This window comes from Lasiosphaeria miniovina, assembly GCF_030549165.1.
Source record: "Lasiosphaeria miniovina strain SMH2392-1A chromosome Unknown B0T26scaffold_6, whole genome shotgun sequence".
Classification (NCBI taxonomy): Eukaryota; Fungi; Ascomycota; class Sordariomycetes; order Sordariales; family Lasiosphaeriaceae; genus Lasiosphaeria; species Lasiosphaeria miniovina.
Window position 1 is genome coordinate 3,183,631 of NW_026848225.1, and position 23,948 is coordinate 3,207,578.

General features: G+C 52.1%; 6 protein-coding genes across 6 annotated transcripts; 2 read left to right on the forward strand and 4 right to left on the reverse strand.

Moving 5' to 3' along the window:
• Positions 1-3,277: 3,277 nt before the first annotated feature.
• Positions 3,278-4,335, reverse strand: B0T26DRAFT_743214 (glycosyl hydrolase family 62-domain-containing protein; the record flags this gene model as incomplete). Its single annotated transcript, XM_060444224.1, has 2 exons — positions 3,278-4,109; positions 4,145-4,335. The coding sequence occupies 2 exons, from the start codon at positions 4,333-4,335 to the stop codon at positions 3,278-3,280; spliced, it is 1,023 nt and encodes a 340-aa protein (XP_060293226.1).
• Positions 4,336-7,303: 2,968 nt separating this feature from the next.
• On the forward strand, positions 7,304-8,361 carry B0T26DRAFT_755056 (aldo-keto reductase-like protein; the record flags this gene model as incomplete). The annotated part of the gene is made up of 4 exons (XM_060445903.1): positions 7,304-7,375; positions 7,434-7,444; positions 7,504-7,561; positions 7,627-8,361. 4 exons carry the CDS (start codon positions 7,304-7,306, stop codon positions 8,359-8,361), a joined length of 876 nt encoding a protein of 291 aa, XP_060293227.1.
• A 574-nt stretch (positions 8,362-8,935) lies between these two features.
• B0T26DRAFT_679275 (uncharacterized protein) lies at positions 8,936-10,615 on the reverse strand (the record flags this gene model as incomplete). Its single annotated transcript, XM_060440333.1, has 1 exon — positions 8,936-10,615. The coding sequence occupies one exon, from the start codon at positions 10,613-10,615 to the stop codon at positions 8,936-8,938; it is 1,680 nt and encodes a 559-aa protein (XP_060293228.1).
• Positions 10,616-13,898: 3,283 nt separating this feature from the next.
• On the reverse strand, positions 13,899-14,847 carry B0T26DRAFT_723514 (uncharacterized protein; the record flags this gene model as incomplete). The annotated part of the gene is made up of 2 exons (XM_060442630.1): positions 13,899-14,291; positions 14,779-14,847. Coding segments are annotated over 2 exons (324 nt in total), but the record flags the coding sequence as incomplete, so codon positions are not given.
• An 886-nt stretch (positions 14,848-15,733) lies between these two features.
• B0T26DRAFT_428776 (glutathione S-transferase) lies at positions 15,734-17,299 on the reverse strand. The gene is made up of 5 exons (XM_060434947.1): positions 17,000-17,299; positions 16,698-16,922; positions 16,576-16,633; positions 16,337-16,504; positions 15,734-16,228 (listed from the first exon to the last, which is right to left on the reverse strand). The coding sequence occupies exons 1-5, from the start codon at positions 17,096-17,098 to the stop codon at positions 16,017-16,019; spliced, it is 762 nt and encodes a 253-aa protein (XP_060293230.1). The 5' UTR covers positions 17,099-17,299; the 3' UTR covers positions 15,734-16,016.
• A 796-nt stretch (positions 17,300-18,095) lies between these two features.
• On the forward strand, positions 18,096-19,868 carry B0T26DRAFT_652587 (uncharacterized protein; the record flags this gene model as incomplete). The annotated part of the gene is made up of 4 exons (XM_060438382.1): positions 18,096-18,537; positions 18,610-18,866; positions 18,941-19,062; positions 19,136-19,868. The coding sequence occupies 4 exons, from the start codon at positions 18,096-18,098 to the stop codon at positions 19,866-19,868; spliced, it is 1,554 nt and encodes a 517-aa protein (XP_060293231.1).
• Between the last annotated feature and the right edge of the window lie 4,080 nt (positions 19,869-23,948).

The window sequence follows — 23,948 nt, forward strand, 5'->3', positions numbered from 1 at the left end:
TATCAATTCATCGAGCTCTGCTAGGCTAGAAGAAAATCGAAATTTCACAAGTCAAGACCCAGAGGCCCAGAGTTAAGGTTAGTGTGCCAGGAAAGCTAGACATCGAGACATGCTAATAGCTATAATCGCCAAGGTCGCAATTAGATGCTCGAGTCCTGTGTGGTAATCGGTGAAAATGCTGAGTGCAACATTCGCGAGAGACTCCGAAGTGCAGTTTCTCATTATGTTCAAACCCCAGTTGCCCACCACTATGCAGTTTTGCGTGGTCAACGTGACAAGTAGGACATCGAGGTGCTGAGGTCAACGGGGTGCGCGGATACCTAGATTAGTTGCAGGCGGAGTAATGCATGTCATGGCTGAGCTGTTTAATATCTAATTACCTCATCCAGGTCGTTGACGAGAGGAAACCACACATCTTGCTGTGATGGCGTTTGCTTTTGCGGTTGTGTGCTGCGGTTGTGTGCTTAGTTAGAGATAAGATCTCGTACACGCACCATGACGGGATCGTGCTTTCGAGGTGAATTGCCGCATCGGATGCACCATTTCATGGGTCGATGTGGTCGAGCGGGGAACTTGTTATGTTTGTTTGTCTCGACGGTCAAGCGGCGAGTTAGGTCTATTTAGCGTACAGTACCTAACATTCCTAGGCTCGCTCTATTACGCGGCACTGATGTAATGGAAGCGGCTGTCTGCTCGGCTGGACGCTGTCTGAGCTGTTGTTTCCGGCCGGCGGGGTCGGGCAGCTGCTTGCTTGCTTGCAGACCCCCTCCCTTTCCGCTGCTGGCTGAGAGTCAATTATCAGCTTGAGCTCTTCTTAGGCTTCTAGTTGTTGGATTATGAGGTGATAAGGTACGTGCGTAGGGGTGGACGTTGAGAATCAAGAACGTGGGGTGGGTCGGGATGGTCATAATTTTGGGTATTTCATCTGGCAACAATCCGACCTATCCGGAATACTGGTCTTATTTTGCGCTCTCTTCTTTCTCGTGTATTTTATCAGCTGCTCCTGCACAAAACAGGCTTCGTTTCCTTCTTTATTTTACCATTCTTATATATACCCACAACACTTTCAAATTGCCTCATTCACCAAGCCACGTTCTATCCTCCTCGGATCGGATGCGATAGTGGGACTTTCAGTGTCACCCACCCTTCGCCGGTTCACCAGAACGTGACACACGTCTCGATGAACCTTCACCTCGCTCTGACTAGTTCAGGTTTGGATGAACCCCCCCACCATCCGTGGGGTCCTTGCGATGAGCATTTCCGCAAGCACAGCCTCTGTCGTCTTGAATCGGCAGATTCACCGCAAGACTCTGAGGACACGCAGGATTAGCAGCATTCGACGATGGACATCGTATCGGACACCATGCCAGAGAAGCCGGACAGCCGTCCAGTGTGGTCCCCCCCCCCCCCCCCAAATTATTTCGCGGCGCAACGGCGCGCTTCGGGCTCTGGCCCCGTCTCGCACGGGATTCATTCAACGCACCTAGAATCCTACACCATGTCGGCAGACCCCCACTCTCTTTCCATCTGCAACACCTCTGCATCATGGACTCCTCTAACATAGGCACGTCGGAGCATGGCCTCTCCGACGTCTTCCATGGAGTGCTGGATGATGAGCCGCAAGTCTCTACCAGGCGTGCCTGATCAGTCGGCATAAGGTTTCTGTCGTCTGGGATTGACAGACCTTGCAAGGACTTGAACCACATTTTCAGGCCCTGGTTAGCATACCACACCAACTCCCTTCATTCTCCGTTTTCCCTTCATTCTTGGCCCTCGGAATGCCCTCATTTCATTCCGAACGGCTTATTACAACGCTTTCCTTGCCCTCTCTCAAAGGTTATAAGGAAGCGCTCTTTTCTGTACCTTTAGGCCTGATTTTAGCAGACAATTCAATGCGCTGTCAACCTCGACCGCATGCAACACAAGACAATGCGATACATCCTTCTCCTTGGCATCATCCATGCACGGAGCGAAGGGGTCCTCTTCTGCGACGTCTGCTATGCGGCGGTCGATCTCTGGATCAGGCGCGCTGCAGAGTCGCCACCGGGTTCTTCAGCGTATGCTTCTTCGCATGCTCAACCGCTCACTTAACTATGCGACACAATAAGTACATCGTCTTCAACTATTCGCGGAAGTACGCCACCCGCTTCTTATACGATAAACTCTCTCTGATCTTGACGGTATGCGCACCCATTGATTGTTGCAGTTATTGCAGTCTTTCAACTGGAAGCACTGAGCGATGTGACAGCTTCACATCTGCGTCCGGGCTCACAACCTGTTGAATCCTAACAATCAGTTGGTTGAAGTGAGCTGTTGCTAATTGTGGTTGCGTAAGGAAGAGAAGAATTACAGCCAAAACGGCAGGAGAAATGGTCCTTGTGCAGCGCCGGCCGTTGGGCTTCTGCCGTTTGCAGGCCCGATTTGGCCATTTTTATCCCACCAAAACACTAAAAAGCCAACACTCCCTCTGCCAAATTGAGGCCTGAAAATGAACTGTTTTTCTTAATTTATCCATTCTAGAAATTTTATCATGAAATCACAACGCCTTTATTTTATAGGGGGGGTTTTTTTTTGGGGGGGGGGGGGGAGGTTGTTGAGTCGAGAAACACCACTGCGGACCTGTCAGAGGTCGGAGAGCCTGACCACTGTTTGGAATGAAAGGAATGGTGGTTGCAGGAAGAAACACGAAGAATGCTGATTATTACTCTTCCGCTCTTCCCGTCTCGTTGTTGCTAGACATTGCGCAGTTTCCATTCCCACAACATGCTTTCGTTGGAAGCTGTCTCTCGGGGCTCACGCAGCCTTGGGTCCCGGTTTCTTTCCATATATCTTTGCGGTGGATGAGTGGACTAATGCTGTCGCTTAGATTTATAAAGGCCCTGAGGGGCGGCTTGTAATGGGAACATTCACAGGGTTAGAAATTCTTTAAGTTACTAGGAATGGAGAATGGGCGAGGTGTGTGTGTCACTGGTGGCCAGTCAAAGTTGATAGTAGGAGCGTGGGTGGGATGTGGCCCTGTTTTAGTTAGATTATAGTTCTGGTGAGGAGGCATGGGTGATAGCAATTGCATTACGAGATAACGTTACCGGATCAAATGTTCGAATTTTGGGAAGAAAACAACACCAAAATCAGCAACATCACCTTTTACCTATTTGACCTCGAACTAGCAGTAACAATTTCGCCGCACGAGGTATCAGGCTCAGAGGCTTCTGGCTTAGTTTCTCATAATTATAGCCAAAACACACTGCTATTTATAAAAGCTGGGAACTCCATCGACTTAACACGCCGAGTTGGTCTGCGTGATGAGTCCCAAGCGCCAGGGGAGGGAGTTGTAGGTGCCGCTGGCGCTCGGGTCCATGCCCTGGTATAGGAATCGCAGGTGGCAGGGGTCGATGGTTATGGTCTGGTCGGTGAGGGAGCGGACCATCTCGCCGTGGGAGATGCTCTTGGTCCAGGGGGTGCCGGAGAAGGCAACGTTGCTGGCGCCGGCAAAGAGGCTGGCCTCGGAGTCGGCGAGGCCGGTCCAGGGGCCGGCGATACTGGTCGCGGTCCATGAGCGGAAGTAGCGCGTGCCGTCGGAGCCGATGGCCTCGACCAGCAGCAGGTATGACGGCTTGTCGCCGGGCAACGCGTAGACGCAAGAGGCCTCGAACACGTTGTCCTTGTTCTTGTCGGACAGGGCGATGACGGTCGAGGCGCTGGTGAAGCCGGACGGGAAGTTGGCCAGCGCCGTCTGCGAGCGGTACAGGTGCCCGTTGTCGTCAGACGAGAACAAGTGGCAGTTGGCGGCATCGCAGATGGCCCACATATCTACCCAGTAGCCGCTGCCGATATTCTGGGTGATGATGCTCGGCTGGCTAGGGTAGAAGGTCTTGGGTGCGGTCCACCCGGTCGGGTTGGCGATGTCCTTGTTGGTCGAGTAGGCGGCGTTGCCAGTCTGGTAGACGAGGTACCACAGCTTCTGGGGCGCAAAGTAGAAGACCTGGGGGGCGGCACGGTAGCCGGTCCCGATAGGCGACTGGTCGAGATAGTAGAAGGCGGCGGCATCGGCCTTGTTGAAGTCGGTGAAGTTCAGGTAGGCTAGGTTGTAGCCCGAGGCCTGGGCAGTGCTGGCAAATACGTGGTAGGTGCCGTTGATCTCGACGATGCGGGGTCCTTGATGCCGGCCAACTTGCGGCTGTCGCTCTTGGGCCCAATGAGCGGGCCCGTCGATGTCCACTTGAAGCTGCTGGTCAGAGCAGCCGCCTGTCTGGTATTTGAGACATGGCCACCAAGCGGCAGCTTGCTGGCTGCCGCGGCACAGAGCACTGTTGCTAGAGCAAGGAATGGCAGCATCGTGATGGGTGCAGCTGGAACGAGTTGACTGATGCAATTCACAAGTCAGACAAAACGGCGAAGGCGTTCCTTTAAATAAGTCTTCTGGGGCCCACTAAAGCAAGCCGACTATCCCATCTAGAACTTAAAGCATCGCGTATAGCCTTGTAGCCTCCGTCTTGGTAACCATCACGACTAGCCCACCAATAGGCTCAGTCGGCAATATTGCCTTGCTAGGTACTGATATGAGCCCACAGTTTCCACCAACAGAAACCCCGTCACAATTAAATAAAGGAGGCTCTGCTGTAGCACTCGCCTGTTGCCACAATACTACCATATCGCTACGCGCCCCAATCAAAGTGGAGAAGCAGCACTATGACCCCTTTGTAGGCTTGCATCTTCTCCGCCCGCGTCCGATTTTGTATGACCCGGTCGCCGGTCGCCGGTTATGGTCATCGGCTGGATGTACGTGGCCTGCGTTAGCTCTGTCACACGTTGCCAAAATTGTGAGATGCAATTCTGTGACCTTAACTCGGCAAGTATATGGGTACAACCTACATGTTGCACTGTAACTTTCCAAAATCCCGGACCACAAAGATATACCAACATGGTGCTCTGCCACAGACCAGCCATAATTGATGGCGACAAGACGCAGTCATGCGTGCCAACGCTCGAGTCGAGTTGAGTAACACAATGCTACGGTAACAATACAAACGCATTGTCATCCATGTGAACGCTTACATATAACCCCCAACCAAAGCGAAAAAAGAGTGAAAGGCCATAGATGTAAATATCCTTAGACAGCGGATACCGAAAACTAATTCGGCATTCTACCAGTTATGACTACCACTCGGCGACTGCAATTCGAGTCAAAGACGGCAGCGATATCACGTTAAATAAGAGCAGCTTCCATATAGTTTGACACGATTGTTCTAGCACGCATATCTTGCACGTTAACCAGCGTCGTCCGAACATTCGCCTCGGGCAGCAATGAAATAAACGACCACCAGCCCTACTCGATTTGGGGCTCATTCGCACTAGGCGGTAGCAAAGACAGCAGCTAAACAATAACTAACCAACTGCAGCTCGATTTAGAACTAAAATCTGCAACAGGGGGAGAGGGAGTAATTTACCACCAATTCTACTTTGTTTTGGGACGTGAAACCTATCTGCACCAGGTAGCAGGCACGACTACCAACCAACAGCTACGTGCCTACCCGAACCAATACATAGGTACCAGGTAGCCACTACTCAATTCGCAGAAAACGTTTGCCACAGGCAGCGAGAAAATAAACATACACTAGTTCCGCCTACTCGATTTGGGCAACCCATCTGCACTAGGAAGCGAGGAAACACTTCGATACGAAAAGTAACCGAGCACAAACACCCACCTGCCCACCCGCATCATTAAAAAATTAGGAAAACGGAACCAAGCACAAAGCATGGCGTACCGTCCAAGATGCTACCCCGACGAACCCATCGACTACGACGGCCCCGTCGGCAGCTTTAAGCGGGCCGTGCCGCCGTCGTCGCCGCCGGAGTGGAAGGTGCAAAACAATTTCCGGCAAAAGGTGGCGGCCCAGGGCCTCGCCTTGGCCCACCTCAAGGCGTACATCGAGGCGCTGATCGACGACGTCAAGGTTGTCGACTTGATGGCAAGCTTTTTTTTCTCCTGCAGATGCTGCGTAGCGATTAAAGTATGTGTGGTCGGCAGTGCTAACGGATTGCCCTTTGGGTTTTGGTTAAAATTAGACGCTGAACCGCGAGCAGTTCATCCTCTGGCTCCCGCGGCCGCTGAACCAGGTGTGTGGCGTACTTGCTGGCAGGCCTCGAATACCTCCCTACCTTGTCCTGTTGAGAAAACGGGGAAGAAATGATCGAGACGGATGAAATGCTAACGGGCCTCTAGCAAGAGCTTGTCGACATCGAGGACATCCGCAACTCGTCCGAGCCCGCAGAGATGGCCGTGTTCCTTGCCCAACTCGCAAATGATGGGTTTTAAGCGGGAGAGCCGTTTTTTTGAACTCGTAGAGGGCACTAGAATCGGGGGCGTGGGGGTTTTGGAAGGCAATGGAATGTTGTTGTTTGTTGTTTTACCCCAAAGTTGCCCTCATCATCCCCCAGCCCCCACACCACCCCTCGCTACCTTGCTCAGGCGCTGCTCAGGCACTGCTCAGGCGCTGCTCAGGCGCTCTTAGGACATGATCAGGGAAACCGCCAAACGTGGTTTAGACGAGTGGATAAATCTTACTATCTCAAACCCTCAAGTTAAGGCACTCTAAGCGGGTTGCTTCGTCTCCATTCACTCGGTTGCTAAATTTAGCCCTCCCATCTCAACCCAGTGGCAGGCGACGCCAAAAATGGGCAAGAAAATGACGGTAAAGGGGAGAATGAGACATACTGAAGAGAATGGCTTCAATTACAATGATAACAACAATCCCATCCCGCGGGATGTCTTGGATTACACTGGGAAGAGGAAAATTCAACATGCAAATGGACCTGAGGTTTAAGTAAATTACTTTCTTAATATTCCAGTCTGTTCGTGGCGCTATAGCCACGATTATGCCTAGGCGTTGTGTTGCGATGCAACCTTTAGGCGTGTGGCTCCGTGTGGCTCCGACTCACTTACACTTCAGGATCCCTCATATTTTGAGCTACTACCGATTAATCTGTAAATGCGTACAGTGCGCATTGCGACGGATGATTGCTAGCAGAACGGTTGTGAATGACTTCGCGATTAAGACGGAGTTTGCGGTGCAACCCGTATTTCCGACAAAATTCTATCTCCGACCGCGAGGATGACAAACCAGCCCCAAGGCGCCGGTTCCGAAGACGTCATCTCAACCCCGCCGGTGGAATTGAATGGAACCGTCGAAACCCCTCAATCTCAAAGACGCCTCACCCAACAACTCTCACAGACTCACAGACTCACAGGCGCACAGACTCACAGACTCACAGACCACAGACCTAATCATCCATGCGAAGCAGAATGGCATCTCTAGCACTCAACACGAAGATCAAGCTGCCCAGCGGCTATGAGATTCCTCAGCTGGGATTTGGAGTGTGTCTAATATCCAAGTCTAATCCCAGCGTCGCGCTAACATTTCCCCCTTTAACAGGTCTATCAAACGTAAGGATACCATCTTTTACATTCAACTTCCTGCTCCATGGACTCACTTCAATTATTAGCCCACCCAAGGACACTGAGACCGTGGTCAACGAGGCATTTGCAGTCGGCTACATCCACGTACGTCACCGGTGTAACAAGCATCATGTCCAGGCTCAGCTGCTGACTTGATCCAACACCCCCAGGTCGACTCGGCAGCTGCCTACCACAACGAGGCCGCCTGTGGCAAGGCCATTCGCAAGTCGGGCCTTCCACGCGAGCAATTCTTCTTCACGTCCAAGGTGCCTCCCAGAGCCCTCGGCTACCAAGCGGCAAAGGATCAGGTTGAGAAGTCGCTCACCGAGTCTGGGCTGCAGTACATCGACCTGATGCTCATCCACGCGCCGTACGGCGGGTCGGCCGGACGCAAGGGTGCGTGGAAGGCGCTGGTCGAGGCGGTCGAGGCGGGCAAGGTCCGCAGTATCGGTGTCAGCAACTACGGCGTGCAGCATCTCGACGAGCTGGAGAAGCACATTGCGGAACTCGAGGCCGAGCGCGGCGGGCTCGGCAAGGGCGGTGTGCTCAGTGTGGGGCAGTGGGAGATCCATCCTTGGTGCGTCCGCAGTGACATTGCCGAGTGGTGCGCCAAGCGCGGCGTCGCTGTCGAGGCCTACAGCCCCCTCGTCCGTGGCCGGCGCTGGGGCGAGCCGACACTCAGGGAGCTTGCTGGCAAGTACGGAAAGTCCGAGGCCCAAGTTCTCGTCCGCTGGAGCTTGCAGAAGGGCTACATCCCGCTGCCCAAGAGCGTCAACGCCGAGCGCATCCGTGACAACGCCGACGTCTACGACTTTGAGCTCACTCTCGAGGAGGTCGCTGAGCTCGAATCGGATGAGTATGCCCCGGTTGCGTGGGACCCGACCACATCGCCGCTCGACGCTTAGACGCGAACATGAACGTGTTCAGGTTCAGATTCAGGTTCAGGTTCAGGCGTAATTCATGCAAATAATCGATGTTTATTTGCGTAGATAGGCATCCTGCACCAAGGTACGGATATCACACACAAGCTCTCTTGCCTAGCGTCAAGCCCTGTAACAGTGCCCTCTAGTATTTACCCTTTGTTGCTTTTCCTTTGTGGATGTGGCATTGAGAGAGACTCCTGTCTGTGTCGCCAAACAGACCACAATTTTAGGCCCCTAAACTTGGAAACTTGTAAGTAGATTAGTGTATGTATAGTAGACGGATACCATTTTTCGCTGGTCGGCGAAGGAAGGTAAGGACTGCCGTTCGAATAGTAAATCGCTGTATTCCCAACCGGTTGCGACGCAGCCTTGCTGAACGTGGAGGAAGGTTAGGGTGGGCAAGGCCTGACAAGGTCTGAGCAAGGGTAATCAATGTCACGCTGGCTGTGGTAGGTCGCGGTCGCCTAGACTCGCCTCATATGACAAAAAATGTGAGATGTTTCTAGACCAAGTGACCTTCATTTGCTCTCCCTCTTATCAGCCCTCCTGCTTCTCCTCAGTTATCCTGGTCAGTCCAAATCTCAATGTCGGAATTGTGAAGAGAAGTTGACCAGTTCCCTCGCCACACATTTGGCTCGTAGACGTAACCACCGCTATTACCATCACCCTCAGTAATTGGAACCTGGTGTGCGATGTCAACAGAGCGCAACCCATCCTCCAGCATCAATACCACACCGCCACCGCCAGGCTGTCCAAACACCACAGTATCACTGCCCGTCACCGTCCAGCCCGGCTTGCCAACAACGCCTCGAAAGATGTCTTGAACCGGAGCGAGCTGAAAGATGGCGCATCGCTCCTGGCCCACGTACGATGGGATGACATTGGTCTGGATGCTGCCAACATCCTGCTGGGGCTTGTAACTAAACACGCCGAAAACGTACGTCTCTCCACTTCCCTCGGATCGTGCTGAGAGCATCATCACAGCCTCCTCGGAAATTGCTTCCATCGCCTTGATGAGCTCGCTGGCCGTCTTCGGGAGGTCATCAGAGGCCGAGTAGTGCAAGGTCCGGCGGAACGAGGCAAAGTCAGCGGACCCGCCAAGAAATGTAGTCAGCTGGCTCAGGAGCACCATGGTGAGTGGCGTGCCGCTGGGTAGCGGGCTCGGTGCGTCGAGGAGGTACGAGATGCCGGGGCCGCGCTTGCCCATGAACACGGTGGAGATGATGTGGTACAGCGGGTCGAACAGGTAGGGCGCAACGTTTTTCAGCCCATGGTCGAACATGGGCCAGGTAATAACGGCGGATGTCGCACCGTCATCTCCTTGCACGGCATTTTGATGATGAAAAGCGGCGCAGACGGAGCGCGCGGCGGCATCGAATCGGGATGGACCCAAGTCGCGGTTCTCGTCGTCGTTCTCGTCCGACTGCGTGAATTGGAAGTCCAGCAGAAGCTTGACGAGGGCCACGAAGCGGTCGACCGGGATGCCGAGGGCGTACAGTCGGTCGAGGTCATTCTCTGCCGCGATCTGCTTTGCCACGGGTCGGAAGTCGTCTCGATGGACCGGGGCATAGCGGGGGTCATGTTTGATCTGCGTGCCGTAGAGCACGTCGAGCAGGTCGTGGTAGATCTCGTCGCCGTCGCCGTCGTGGTTGAGGGCGCAGTATTCGCGGCGGGCTTCATATTCTACCTCGAACGCGTTGTGCAGCGCCAGCCGACGGGCATTTTCGGCGTCGTAGTGAGGTTCGCGGTCCAGACGGGAGGCCAGGCTTTGGAAGATTAGCCTGCGGTGGTCGGCCTTGCTCCGCTGCCGCGAGAAGTTGCCTTCCTCTACGATGTATCCATAGTTGTCTGGGACGATCCACACCAAGGCCCGAGCGAGCTGCGCGAGGGAGAGACGGCCGCGCGGGGGGGCAGTGGTGGTGGAGGAGGGGAATGGCACCGTACTGAGGTATGCAAGACTCGAGAACAGGATCTTGCCAACGATGACGCCGTCCGGAGACCGTGGAAGATCTACTTTGGTCTGGAGAAGGCCGATAAATGTAGCCTCGGTCAAAAGACCCTCCGATGTGGAGAGGGAATGGAAGAGGCTCGCCAGAATCGGCTTTGGTTCACCGCCGAATGGAAAGTTGTAGCTGCCTTCCACCGCCTTGTCCACCCGTTCCCAGACAGCCTCCTTGCCCAACGCGCCCTGAACAACCCAGTCGCTGATTTGTTTGGCGGGCCATTTGTTTTCCATGATGGGGTGGGCTTTCAGTTGGTAGACTCGATGAGTCGTGTTGGGTGGGGGTTAGGGGGTATTGAAAAGAGGCTGTGGAGGGTGAGAAAGCGGAGAAGAGCTGCGGGTAAATGTCGATGCTGAGTGAGACGGTATACGCGCAGTTAGAATAGTATGAAGGCCCCCAAATTATATAGTCCTCTATGCATTGGGTAGATGATTTTTGTTTGTATCGGCGCATGACTCACTCGGTGAGACATAAGGCTGGTAGTCGATGCAACGCCACTTGTGCTGCGAACGACGGAAACGTTGTCTAAAGAGCACTAAATTATTCTTAGACAAATCTACCCCGTTTCTGCCTCCCCCGATTATTTATCCCAGCCTACTGTAATGGATCAATTAGCGGTCGGCCAGGATCGATCAGCCAATCTAAACTACATAGTCCAAGCATGTATCAGATCATAGAGCTAAGTGAAGTCGCATCTTGGCTCTTAATGCCCAGGTAGATTTACCACCTGCTTACACAACAAGGTAGGAAATAAATTTAATTATAGGAAAAGATAACGTATTTTATAAGCGAGCAGCGAATTTCTAACCAACCTACCACAATGATCCTAAATTAAATCATCACAACACTAGGAAATAACAATAACTGAACTAGAAGTAGATGAATCAGACAATTCTCTAGCTTTCTGACACGTGCGTGCATTATGGCCAAGCTTGCCGCACAGGCCACAGCACCGAATCTTCGTGCGAGCCCCCCCCGCACCACCACCATTTTGTCGTGTTTCCTGGATTATCTGCTCACCCACAGCTTTCTGACCTAGTAGGTCCTGTGCCTCTTGTACGGTAAGTGACCCTCCAAGCCGCACACGTGTTTTTTTGGCCCTTCGTCTCTTACTAAGCCCCTTATTGGCCTTACGTAGTAAAGAACTTCCGTACGCAGAAGACTACCTCGTGCACTACGGCTATTGTACCTTTGGCAATTGGCCCACAGCAGCCAGCATAGATGTTGGAGAACTACCTTGATGGTTAGATATCCGGCCTTTAATAAGGTCTGTCTGTGAGGTGGCCTCTCGGGGGTTCTGTGGCGTCTGAGATAGCCAAGGTAGTGCCGTACCTAGGTTTTTATATATATCTCGTTAAGGATTCTGTATTTGGCTTTAGTATATAAACCACTCGCGAATAACTTTCGGATCTTTATATTTGGCCCCTTGATAGTCGTATCTACGCGTAAAACGTGTCCGGAGTTCTATTTAGCGTTTGACGAAGTTGTGAGCCCAGAGCTTGCCGACAGGGGATGCGTGGCGTTCGCGTAGCAGTCGGTTGGCCATATCTTCCACAAAACAAAGCCGAGGAGGAAATACGCGTGCACATAGCTCAGATATATACTGAACAATCGTATGCTCCTCTAGATCTGTGAGTTTTTGCGAATTGGCTGGAATATCGCGTCGTGAAGGCCGACCGGCGCGTCGATAGCGAAGTGTTGTTTCTGAAACATTATACAGATTGGCTGTGGAAAGAATATTGGGTTTTTTACTATTTTGGATTGATTTGAGAGGGAAGATTACCCTAGCTTCTTTTGAAAGGTTAGCTATAGCTTGTTGTGGTAGAATTGAGGATCAAAGATGAAGGGTCGCGTCACGGGGAAAATTCGCCGCTCGCTTATAAAATACGTTAAGCCTTATCATAGGCCTATAGATACATTCTAGAGGATTCTATAGGTCTTACTCATCATTAATAAGCCCTATCTTCTATAGTATGTCAATAAGGCTTGGAATACGTATACCTAGATCTGTAGTAGATTCGAGGAGGTGCTATGGGGCTTGGTTAAGAATCTATGTATAGCGCCCCCCCCCACACCAACCTTGTTACAATCTGGACAACAGGTCCACGGAGCTAGGCCCGGCCTAGGATTGTGGGGGTCTGGACGGCAGGTAGGAGATGACAGGAGACAAGGAGTATCGTGCACAGATTGCGAAAGACAGGCTTTCAACACACAACCAATGTACGCTTAACTAGATGCATTGATAGCTGCAGAACCGTTCTCCTAGGGGGAGCGTTCTGCTAGCTCCTATATAGAACTATGATAACTAATTAGAATCCTTATCCTATGTGCTCAGTGCGCTCCAAGGCCAACTGAGCCGACTGGGCGTACTGATCATACTGAGCGTTCCCTGATTGGCTGCATCCACTTCGCCGAGAGCCCCGCCCTAAATGCCACTCCAGCCAATCTGTCGTGAGCGGGCAACGCCTACTGCACCTTTGAACCAGGATCGTAACAAACCTAGCCACTACAGTGCCCTATAAATAGGACCTTTAGGGGCTGTCAGTGGCCTTGTGACAGTCTAAGGTAGAATGGTCGCCCTAGGTGACAAGAGTGATGCACAACAGCGCAGCGAGGTAGATGATGGTTAGGCGTGGTGGATTGACAACAGACTTGGAACGACGCGGGGTAAGAGAAAATTCCCTCAGTCACTAAACGGAATATGTATACGGATCTCGAGGGGGCTAGGTAATCAAACCATCTGCAGAGTGAAACGCGCATTGATATCGTCACATTGTAATTGGTTCTTTGGCAGCGAGGCGTTCGACGGGACAGATAGGCTTGCCCAAATCAGGTTGGCAACCAACTGAAAAAAAACTCAACCTATGTTGTATCATTGTTAACTCTGCGGCTATTAGTGGAATAACACTTTTCGCCGTATGGCGCAGTGGGTTACGTTCTACGACAAGCACGCTGTCGCTCGCTACTCCTTATTGAGTTAGCGAGCCATGCCCAAAGACACATGCATCGACGCGTGGAAGAAAGAGCATTCGAAAGAGCTACTTTTTGTGTCGGAATCATTAGGATTGAATCATTAGGATTGAGTGCGTGTGGCTGCAAACGTAAGGGAAATAAATGTTCAATTGACCATTGAACGCATGCCGACAAGTGTGGTGTGTGCACCTCACCTACTAGCGTGGAAAGTTGGAGTTGGCCTCGAGAGGATCGCCATGCTACTATTCCGGATACCGGATAGTCGGCTATTCTAGTCTACAGACGAGAAGTTCCTAGGCCAGTTTAGGGGCGTGTCGGACAACTTGGATCTGATACCTCACTGTATCACATCCCAAAGCGAAAATCGCGTCGCACAGCGCGCACTGATGCGAGAAGAACTCTGTCCAAATAATATAACTATTTTAAGGGAAATATCTATCCGATAGACAGCCTACGATGTTATGCTCTCACGAGAATAATGCCTTTGCTTGGTACCATCCCCCACCCCCACCCGATCACCCCCCCACCCAATCACCACTTTTACACCAAATAGTAGATATCTGAACAACGACTATGCAGCCAATCCTGAAGCAATTCGCGAGCCAAATATTGCAAAATATAGGCAATTACATGCTAAATCATCATAGCGAGCCGGCCTTCGTGTTGCACAGCCAGATCGGGTCATTTTGCCGGCAAAACCTCGTCATCGTCATCATCTTCGTCCTCTTCTTCCTCTTCCATCTCATCAGGTTCTGGCTCTGCTTGAGGCTCTGCTTCCGGCTCTGCGTCAACCTGGCTACCTAGTAAAATAGTCCCTAAGTCCATAAACTGCTTATTCGGGTTAGGAATTTTCCTTCGTTTTTTAGGCTTGATGCGCTCCAATTCAGCCTTAAGGGCTTCAATACGAGCCTTCTTGAGAACCAGGTCCATCTGAAGCTTGTATTACAAACCACTCGACTGTTAGGGTCGTCTGTCTGTAAGGGAGCACGGGCTCCACAGAATGCTGGGGTTGGTAATTATGAAGATAGAACAAAGGGCAAGCTCCTATCGCACGGTTAATACAGTCAAATCGGAATGCCACTCAAAGTGTATGAGTGCAGTGAATGTGTATTGCTTGCTTGAAGAACCAAGCAAGAACTATCTAAGACCGTGGCTACGGTCGTCGTATATATCTATCTAAAGTGGGCCAATCAGGATCCTCAGTGTCTACGCCCTGCGGGTCCAGGGCGCTCTGCTCACAGAGCACAGGAGCCCCATGGGGCGCCTGCCCTGTCCGCCCTGTTGGCCTTGGCAGCTAGTCGGGCGGGGCGCTTCCTGATTGGCCGCATCCCACGCGGGGCGGGGACTGCCCGTCCCCACCTCGTTACCCAATCATGGAGCAGGACAGAGCGCCTCCTGCACTTTTGAACCAGGATCGTAACAGCTTGTCAACGGCCCGGGCTGCCTTCTGGAACTTCCTTCTAGTACTCGGGCTACTTCCTTTGCTCAGATCTGTTACGATCCTGGTTCAAAGGTGCAGAGGGCGTTGCCCGCCCGCTGCGGATTGGCTGGAACGGCACTTAGGGTGGGGCTCTCGCTAAGAGAAGGTGCATCCAATTAGGGAGTGCTCAGTGGGGCCATTGCCAAGGTGCACTGAGCATGGCTGAGCTCAGTAGGATCAGTGCCGAGACCCACTGAGCGCACTGAGTAGGGAGCTCAGTGGGGATCAGTGCGTCTAGGACTGAGCACGACTGAGCATGTAAGGCAGGAACTCTGATTGGTTGCTCATAGTTCTATATAGGAGCTGGCAGCACGCTCTCTCTGGAGAACGGTTCTGCAGCTATCAATGCATCTGGTTAAGCATACATTGGTTGTGTGTTGAAAGCCTGTCTTTCGCAATCTGTGCACGATACTCCTTGTCTCCTGTCATCTCCTACCTGCCGTCCAGACCCCCACAATCCTAGGCCGGGCCTAGCTCCGTGGACCTGTTGTCCAGATTGTAACACCAGTAATCCAGTTATTCCCTATAGGGTCTAGATCCCCTACTTCTTTACAGAGCGCTGCAGCAATGCTGCAAGCTGCTGAGTATGTAGGAGCATAAACGAGGCTTTCTTGCTTGATGATCCACTCAACGAGCCTCTTTTCTTGAGGCTCTGTCAGCCTTCTTTGAGTCTGGAGAGTCTCTTCTTTGGAGGGGATGCCTTTGAGCCTGTCGTTCAATGTTGTATAAGGTACGCGGTTCTTTTGAGCCGCCTGGCGAATAGAAAGCTTGTTATCCGTAACATCTAGGTAGGCATTTGCCATACCTTCATCGGTATAGGAAGGCATTGCGGCAGTACAATAGAATACGCACCCAAAGGTTGGGCCAAGGGAGCACAAAGAAGCTAAGTTGCAATTAACTTGCGACGATCAGGTAAAATTTGTAGGGCCTGTGGGCTGACAAATGCACATTAAGCTTAAACCACATGCAATTACCTAACTAGCTCAATTCCCTGCTTGCTAATAGCTTCACAATTGACTATGCTGTCGTTGTTCGAATATGTAGTGTTTTGGTGTAAAAGGGGTGATCGGGTTGGGGGTGGGAGATGGTATACCGAGCCCGAGCCAATGCCACGAGCATGACACAAGCCACTGCTTATGGGGTCGGCCCACGGCCTAGCCGTACGGCAGACTACCCCAAGATCATTCAGCATCGCGCTTCATAGCCTCCTGAATCCAACCGGACCTCTCCCTCCCAATCTTCTTCAGTTCTTCATCCGGCAGCTCGTTGAGCTGAAGGTAAATATGAGGATTCGGCACGTTGCGACCCTTCTCGAACCCAGGGCGCGCGAGGAGCCTGTACATCCATTCCTTGACGTGAGGGAACTCGTCAATCTGGGAAAGACCACTATACTCTGTAGCGCGCTTTAATTTAGTCCCTTATGCGTATAGGCACCCTCAAGGGGGTTTGTGTTTGGGGAGAGGGGGTGGGGCTTTTGAGGTTTGTGGGGTGAAAGACCTACTATACGCGGTGGCCCACGGCCAAATAGCAATGTCGGCGATGGTGAGATGATCGCCTACGAGGTATCCGGAGAGATTCTTGGCGAGTGCCTTGTCCATGGTGCGATAGAGGCGGCGTGTTTCGTTGACGTAGCGCTTCAAAGCGTACGGATAGTCGCCAAAAGCGGACACTGTGTGATCCAACCCAGGTTAGCGAACGCGTTTTCACCTTCCATCACCGCGGCACACAGCTAGAACATACTCTCAAAGTGGTTTGCCTGGCCTTGCATAGGGCCGAGGCCGCTCACCTGCCAAAAGAGCTATCAATGTCTCCGTTAGAAATACCCTTCTTCAAATGAGGCATAGGAATTTTGCCAATCTTACCCAACTTGTCATCTCCCAGTGCTCTTTGGTCCCACGAGGATACGAGATCTTGTGGTCCACATCGTACCGGTCTACGAGATACTGCAAGATGGCGCCGCTTTCCCAGATTTTGAGCTGCTGGCCGTTCTCGTCCGTGACGACGATGGCTGGGATGCGACCATTGGGGTTGATGTCGAGGTACCACTGTTCTTTCTGCTCATGTTCAAAGAGGTTGATTGTGCGTACCTAGTGCGGAACCATGTCAGGGATTTCTGCTCCTTCTTGTTTCTAAGGGGAGACCTGGAGCAGTGATGGGATCGCACGTTATACTTCAAGCCCAATTCCTCGAGGGCAATGGAGATCTTGAGGGGATTGGGGGTGCCCTCGCAGTAGAGCGTAATGTCGTGCTTCTCTGTGCTCATGGTGGGCGAAGGCGAGTAGGCTGTTGGCGCAATATATGGGACCGAGTTAAAGATGCGCAGCGTTCAAGTCGTGCAGGAGGAAGCCAATAGTGAGATCGCAAGTCGTGATGAATCTGCTCTTCACGTTTTGACCCTTCCCATTCACGGCGGTTCTCACTCGTATTTATACGCATTGGATCCCTTATGATCATGAATTAACTCGCAAGCTGAACAGTCATGCGGACCGTACATAGGTGACAATCCATTCTGCCCTGGGCCTAGGAATGAGGCGATTGCAAAGTCTCTCGGTTTCGACGTTGCCTAAACAGGATCATGGTGTCACCAAAACAGCTTAGACTAGGCAAACGGACTCCTGTTGCACGTTTCATTCGCTTTGCGCCAATCAGAATACCCCAAAGACTGTATCGAAATGCATACGATTGGACTGCCGTGGAAGCCGTGTCCGACGTCGACGGTGCAGCCTCAAGTCGCCGAAAAAGGTTAATGGTGCATCGGAAATGGCAAGGATTGTCATGCGACTTGTAGGTGTATCGGAAATCACGGATAGTGTAGGAGCAGCGATGGTGGCCAGTGACGGGCAGGAGATTGATTATTGGGGTGATTACCAATCATCTTTTGCGCTCTGTTTACGCTGTTGATTTGAAATCATTCTGTGGATACATGCAGGAAGCCGACTGGTTTTCCTTGGCTGATCCCATGGACAGGCTGCCGCCAATAGCCATCGCATCGAAATACGCAAAGATCTTACGCAGTCTTGGATATATGATTCACTAAAATTCGTCATTAACAGTTGCGATTCATTTCCTAGCATGGCGCATTTCTCGCGTCTCTCGTGACATTGGTTTTAGCCATTGTAAACCGTTTCCTAGGCCAATTTCTCGTACGGCCTTTCCTAGCTGACTAGCAACAGAATTCCGCCAACAAACGCCCTTCAATCCGACGTCACAAGTAGCCCGCTCTCTATCTATCGCTGCGTACGTTTTAACAGAAACCGATAATGGAGGGCCCCCCCGAGAAGAGACGCCTCCTCTTCATACATGCCGGTCCTCATAACCCTATTACTCAACGTCGCACCCGCAGCAAGTCGCTCGACTCCAAAGTCCGTCGCCATCTCATGGTCGACATTGGCATGTCCCGCAGAAAGCCATCGAAAACACCTCAATTCGTCACCTCCGTATGGTCCTTGGCAGAAACGCCAGGGGTGCTGTCGAGGACCGGCCAAGGTGAGCATTCGACCAGTCGAGATGTCGACCACCCGCAAGCTCCTGCGAAGGATTTGGTCCTGACAGAGACCGCTGCGCAATATACTGCACTATATACTGCGGCTCCGCCCATATTGCATGCACTATCCGTCTTTGAGAAGGAATGGGGAGAGGACTGGTTTTCAGCTTATGGATTCACCTTAATCATGGTCGCAGGAAGGAATGCAATGGGCTCCAGTAAGGATACCCAAGTCCTCCATCGACTTCAACCCTCACCTCACCAATGTTGCTGACCAAGCTGGGCCACAGCTTCCTCGACAAACACCTTCTGGTTCCCCTTCGCCTTCAGACAATCCGCCTTCCTTCATCACTACCAACAAATCTTCACTTCACCCAACGTCCTCATCCCACTATACCGCAGATCCGCCCGAGAGTTGCGATCCCTGGCGCTGGAACGCTCTTTAGAAACCATCCAGTGCGTCGAGTCCAGGCTTTCCAGCTCTGATGCAAGAAGCGCAACGTCTGATAGCGTACTCCATGCAGTGCTGGCACTGGTTTGCTACAATGTAAGCTCTACCTTGGGAGCCGTGGCGCTTAAAGCAAATGAGAAAAATCCAGGCAGCTAAAGCTTTGAGATCAGTTTACCAGTCTGGACTTTGACCAGGCCATGATCCATGTGAAGGGCATGCGGACAGTGATTACGGCAAGAGGTGGCATCTCTACCTTGGAGGCCAACCAGGACCTGATGCTCATGATTTCATGGTACGGCTCGGCGACATCTGATAACCTATGCAATTGCTGGGGATTTGTTGTAGAAACTGACAAGTCACTTTAGGGTGGACATTACTGCAGCATTGCTCCACGACACAAAACCACTGTTTCCATTATCCGCTCCCGTGGCCAGCGCCTGCGTATTCCGTGACTCAGGCCTAGACACGTTGCCCGCTCCGCTACTCGGCATCATGGACGACGAAAACACACAAAATGCGCGATTCATGAACGCCGCGTCCTGTATAGGTGATCTGAACGCGCTCGCTGCACTTGTTCGATTCGAGCTGGCGACCAGAGGTAATGCCACCTGGGATGATGGAGAGCAGATGGGCTTCCTCATGAATCCAGTCACTTACCAGTTGCTGGACCAACCATTGAGATCCGAGCCAGTAACACGTTGGGATATCATTTCGGAGGCGCTTCGGCTTGGCGCTGTGATCTGGATTATACGGGTGAAGCGAAGGTGTCGCTCCTATCCCGGAACTGCCGAAACACGTATCTCAACGTTGCTTCAGATGCTATCGAGCAAGTCTAATGCGCAGCATGTCTGGAACAGCCCCAACCTACGCCTCGTCCGCCTTTGGCTTCTCGTTCTCTGCAGCATCAGTGAACCTAGTGATAAGAACCTCGTAACTTCGATAGAAATGATAGCTAGCGAGATGAAAGAGCCGAGGTCGGCGTCGTGGGTCGAAATCATGGCAGATATCCGCCAGATGCCCTGGGTCGATATTTTCGAGCCTCCGTGTGCCGAGCTCGGGCAGCGGTTCCTGGGGGATTATCTGGGGACGCCAATTTGAACTGCCCTGTCAGTGCGCCGCCCACGATGCTCTGGGGCTAGTGTAAACGCAGGAGAATGGCTCAATCGGAGCGACTCTTACCGCCTTCGGGGTGCTTCTCTCGCAGGAGCGGCAGGGCTTGAAGCGTTTGACGATACTTGCCTCAAACGTTCACCACAATCTTCAGAAACTACTGGACTTGCTCCGGGGTCATTGCTGCAGTCGATGAGACTTCTGCCGACAGGAAGAAAGGGCTTAAATGGAGATGACGGCGTGATATACGCGGTTTAGGCTGCGGTATGCGCGGGACGAGTTGGTGTCAGTGGTTTTCTGCGATAGGGTGGTTTGTATGAGCGCGTCGAGACGTACGCGATGCGGCCGAGCAGGCTAGTCAACAGCAGGAGCCTCTACACCAAAAGGCACGCGGCAGAGGCATATCGCGAGCTTCACGAGGCGGGCCCGCTAGGCCCCTTATAGCTACCGAGGCAGCTGCAACCGAGGCAGTGCAACCTTGTTGTCACGTGCTGCTACCTGACATTACGATCTTGAGATGCTCGCAGATCTCTTCCGAGACAGCTTCCTCGGTCCGACTTGCCAACGAACTGAACATGCTGGCTTGGTTGATTCACCTGTTGGACAGACAGCATAAACGAGACTCGGAAATTCGGTGGCTTGGATAATCTCGGGGATCTGTACACCGCCATGGTGGCCGTGAAGATATTCTCTGTTGACGATGTAGTGGAGAACCCGGTATCGAGATGCAAGGAGGGCATGGCGCCAAGTAGCTATGTAGCTGCCTTGCGCCACCACGTCTGTCAACTCCTGCGATGTCTCGTCCAGCAAACCCATTGGTCGACATACGCTTCTGATCATGCGGGTTTCGGCCAGTCTCATACTCGATTGGTTTGCGTGGCCTCTTCTACTGTGTCTAGTGGTTACACGGCAGAGTTAGAAGAGATAAGAGCGTAGAATCGTAGGCACGGGGTATACTACGAGTAGAAGTAGAATCATATAGGTTTAGTGTAAATTAAGGATTAACCTTAATGTCTATTTATCTGCCAAGTCCGTGCTATTCCATTCTCCGTCTACTAAACTAGGGGGCAAACTAAGTAATGTGAGGGCCTGGTCCTCCAGGCCTCCCAGACGCTCTGACTAATCAGACGCCAGTTGGGTGGATCCACCCGACCAGCCAGAGCCCCACCTTGAGACGCCCTGGAAGAATCTCGCGAGGGGAGGCTTTTGAGCTTCTTTTCCCTTTTCCCTTTAGTTTAGAATCTTCGTCTATATGTTACGATCCTGGTTCAGGGTGCATGAGGCGCCCTGCTTCCGCCCCGTGATTGGGTGACGTGGTGGAGACGGACAGACCCCACCCCGTGTGGGTGCGGCCAACCAGGAAGCGCTCTGTCTGATTAGCTGCCAAGACCAGCAGAGCGGACGGAGCGGGCGCTCTGTGGGGCCCCTGCGCTCTGCGAGCAGAGCGCCCTGGACCCGCGGAGCGCAGACACCAAGGACTCTGATTGGTCCGCCTTAGATAGATATATACGACGACCGTAGCCACGGTCTTAGATAGTTCTTGCTTGGTTCTTCAAGCAAGCAATACACATTCACTGCACTCATACACTTTGAGTGGCATTCCGATTTGACTGTATTACCCGCGCGATAGGAGCTTGCCCTTTGTTCTATCTTCATAATTACCAACCCCAGCATTCTGTGGAGCCCGTGCTCCCTTACAGACAGACGACCCTAACAGTCGAGTGGTTTGTAATACTATAGCGCCCAATAGAGGAGTTCCGCCCTCATTCCAAGCCGGCCGTGACAAGTAACAGCCTAATATATAATGAGCTTAAACGCTCATAGAGGCACCATCGAGGAGGGTAGCACCGTCAGGGGGGTAGCTGGAGCTACTGCCTCAGCTGAGCGGCTATATTCTACCTATTATTAGCATCTCCGGTAGTAAGACTGACTATATGCTGGTATGTACTTGGGATAAGTCTTGGTAGCAGAAGCGGCCTTCTTAGTGCGGGGCTGTCACCGCACAGTGAACTGTTTGTTACGATCCTGGTTCAGGCTCGCAGGAGGCTGCACGGAGCCTCCTGCTATTGGCTGGCGCAAGGAAGCGGGGTAGTTCCCCGCTTCACGGGAGTGCAGCCAATAGCGTGGCGGTCAGCGCGATCAGTATGATCAGGGCGATCAGTGGGAACTGATCGCACTGAGCACACTGACCGCACTGATCACCTAGGACCAACGCTCTGATTGGTCCGCCTTAGATAGATATATACGACGACCGTGCCACGGTCCTAGATAGTTCTTGCTTGGTTCTTCAAGCAAGCAATACACATTCACTGCACTCATACACTTTGAGTGGCATTCCGATTTGACTGTATTACCCGTGCGATAGGAGCTTGCCCTTTGTTCTATCTTCATAATTACCAACCCCAGCATTCTGTGGAGCCCGTGCTCCCTTACAGACAGACGACCCTAACAGTCGAGTGGTTTGTAATACTGTTATGAGGCAAGGCTGCAATGTAGTCGCTGTATTCGTAGAATCTAAAGCTAAAGAAGGAAAAAAGGAAAGAAGCTTCCAAGGCCCAGGCAGAGCGCAAAGGAAGTAGGTTGTGTTGTAGGTCGCGTAGTTGTGGTGTGCGCAGACCACCGCTTAAATCCAGTGTAGCCAAGTAGGGCCAGACCGAGACCCACCAATCCAGCCAGTTGTCTGCACTTGCCGTGACAGGGGCTGGGTTTTACGCGTGGGTGTCACGAATCCTGTGGATTCCCTGTGGTTATGCACAAAGGTGGGGCATGCACTTTTTGGCGCGGGCCAATCAGGAGCGTTCCAGAGTTCCGAGCTCTGGAGCTCGGGGACGCGGGACAGGTCCGGTCGGGCGGTGACCCGGACGCGGGACCACGGGACAACGGAACCACTGTTATTGGTTACGTAGATAGATATATACGACGATCGTGTCCATGCTCTTAGATGGTTCTTGCTTGGTTCTTCAAGCAAGCAATACACATTCACTGCACTCATACACTTTGAATGGCATTCCGATTTGACTGTATTACCCGTGAGATAGGAGCTTGCCCTTTGTTCTATCTTCATAATTACCAACCCCAGCACTCTGTGGAGCCCGTGCTCCCTTACAGACAGACGACCCTAACAGTCGAGTGGTTTGTAATAGTGGGTGTCTCGGGCTCCTTATTATTATTACGACGAGGGGGCGATGGACCGCGCTAAATATGGGCTTAGTATATACTGAGTAAAGACTAAGATAGGCGGGATTACCTTTCGCTTGGTTGGCGACTTAGGCGTACTAATATTCGCATTTGAATATCTAAGCGATCTGGTCGACTTTGCCCTTCGCAGCAAAAATACGCTGCTGGTACCACCAATCTCGACCCCGTACGCCGGCCATAGGCTTCTTAATACCAAATATAATAGCCTCAATGATCTTATCGACGATCTGAAGGAATGGTTCGCTTCTACGCGCTTTAATACGTTCAAAATACGAGCCTCCAATTACGCTAAGAGCTTCGGCGTAACCGGAGTAGATATTGGCTGCCAGCGTGGAAGAACCCAGCAATCTAGGGTAACAGTGAAAAAAACTACGAACAATTGCAGAGGCTACGGCTGGTAGGGCGTAGCCAAAGCCCTCGTTTCCAACGATAGGAAATTGTCACGAATCCCTGTTCGTACTGGTTGGGAAGCAGGGCAGGGGTGGCTGGACCCGCCTCGGCTAGTCACGTTAAAGGAGGGGCTTGGACCCACAGTTGCTCTGTTCGGTGGAGAACAGAGCAGAAGGACCCGCATTTGCTCTGCACGGTGGAGTACAGAGCAACAGTTTGGTTGGCTGCTCTGTAGCTCTGTCGGAGAGCAACAGAGCAATGCTCTGTAGCTCTGTCGGAGAGCAACAGAGCAATGCTCTGTAGCTCTGTCAGAGAGCAACAGAGCAACGCTCCAATTGGCCCAGCTTAGATAGATATATACGATGACCGTGGCACCGGTCTTAGGTAGTTCTTGCTTGGTTCTTCAAGCAAGCAATACACATTCACTGCACTCATACACTTTGAGTGGCATTCCGATTTGACTGTATTACCCGCGCGATA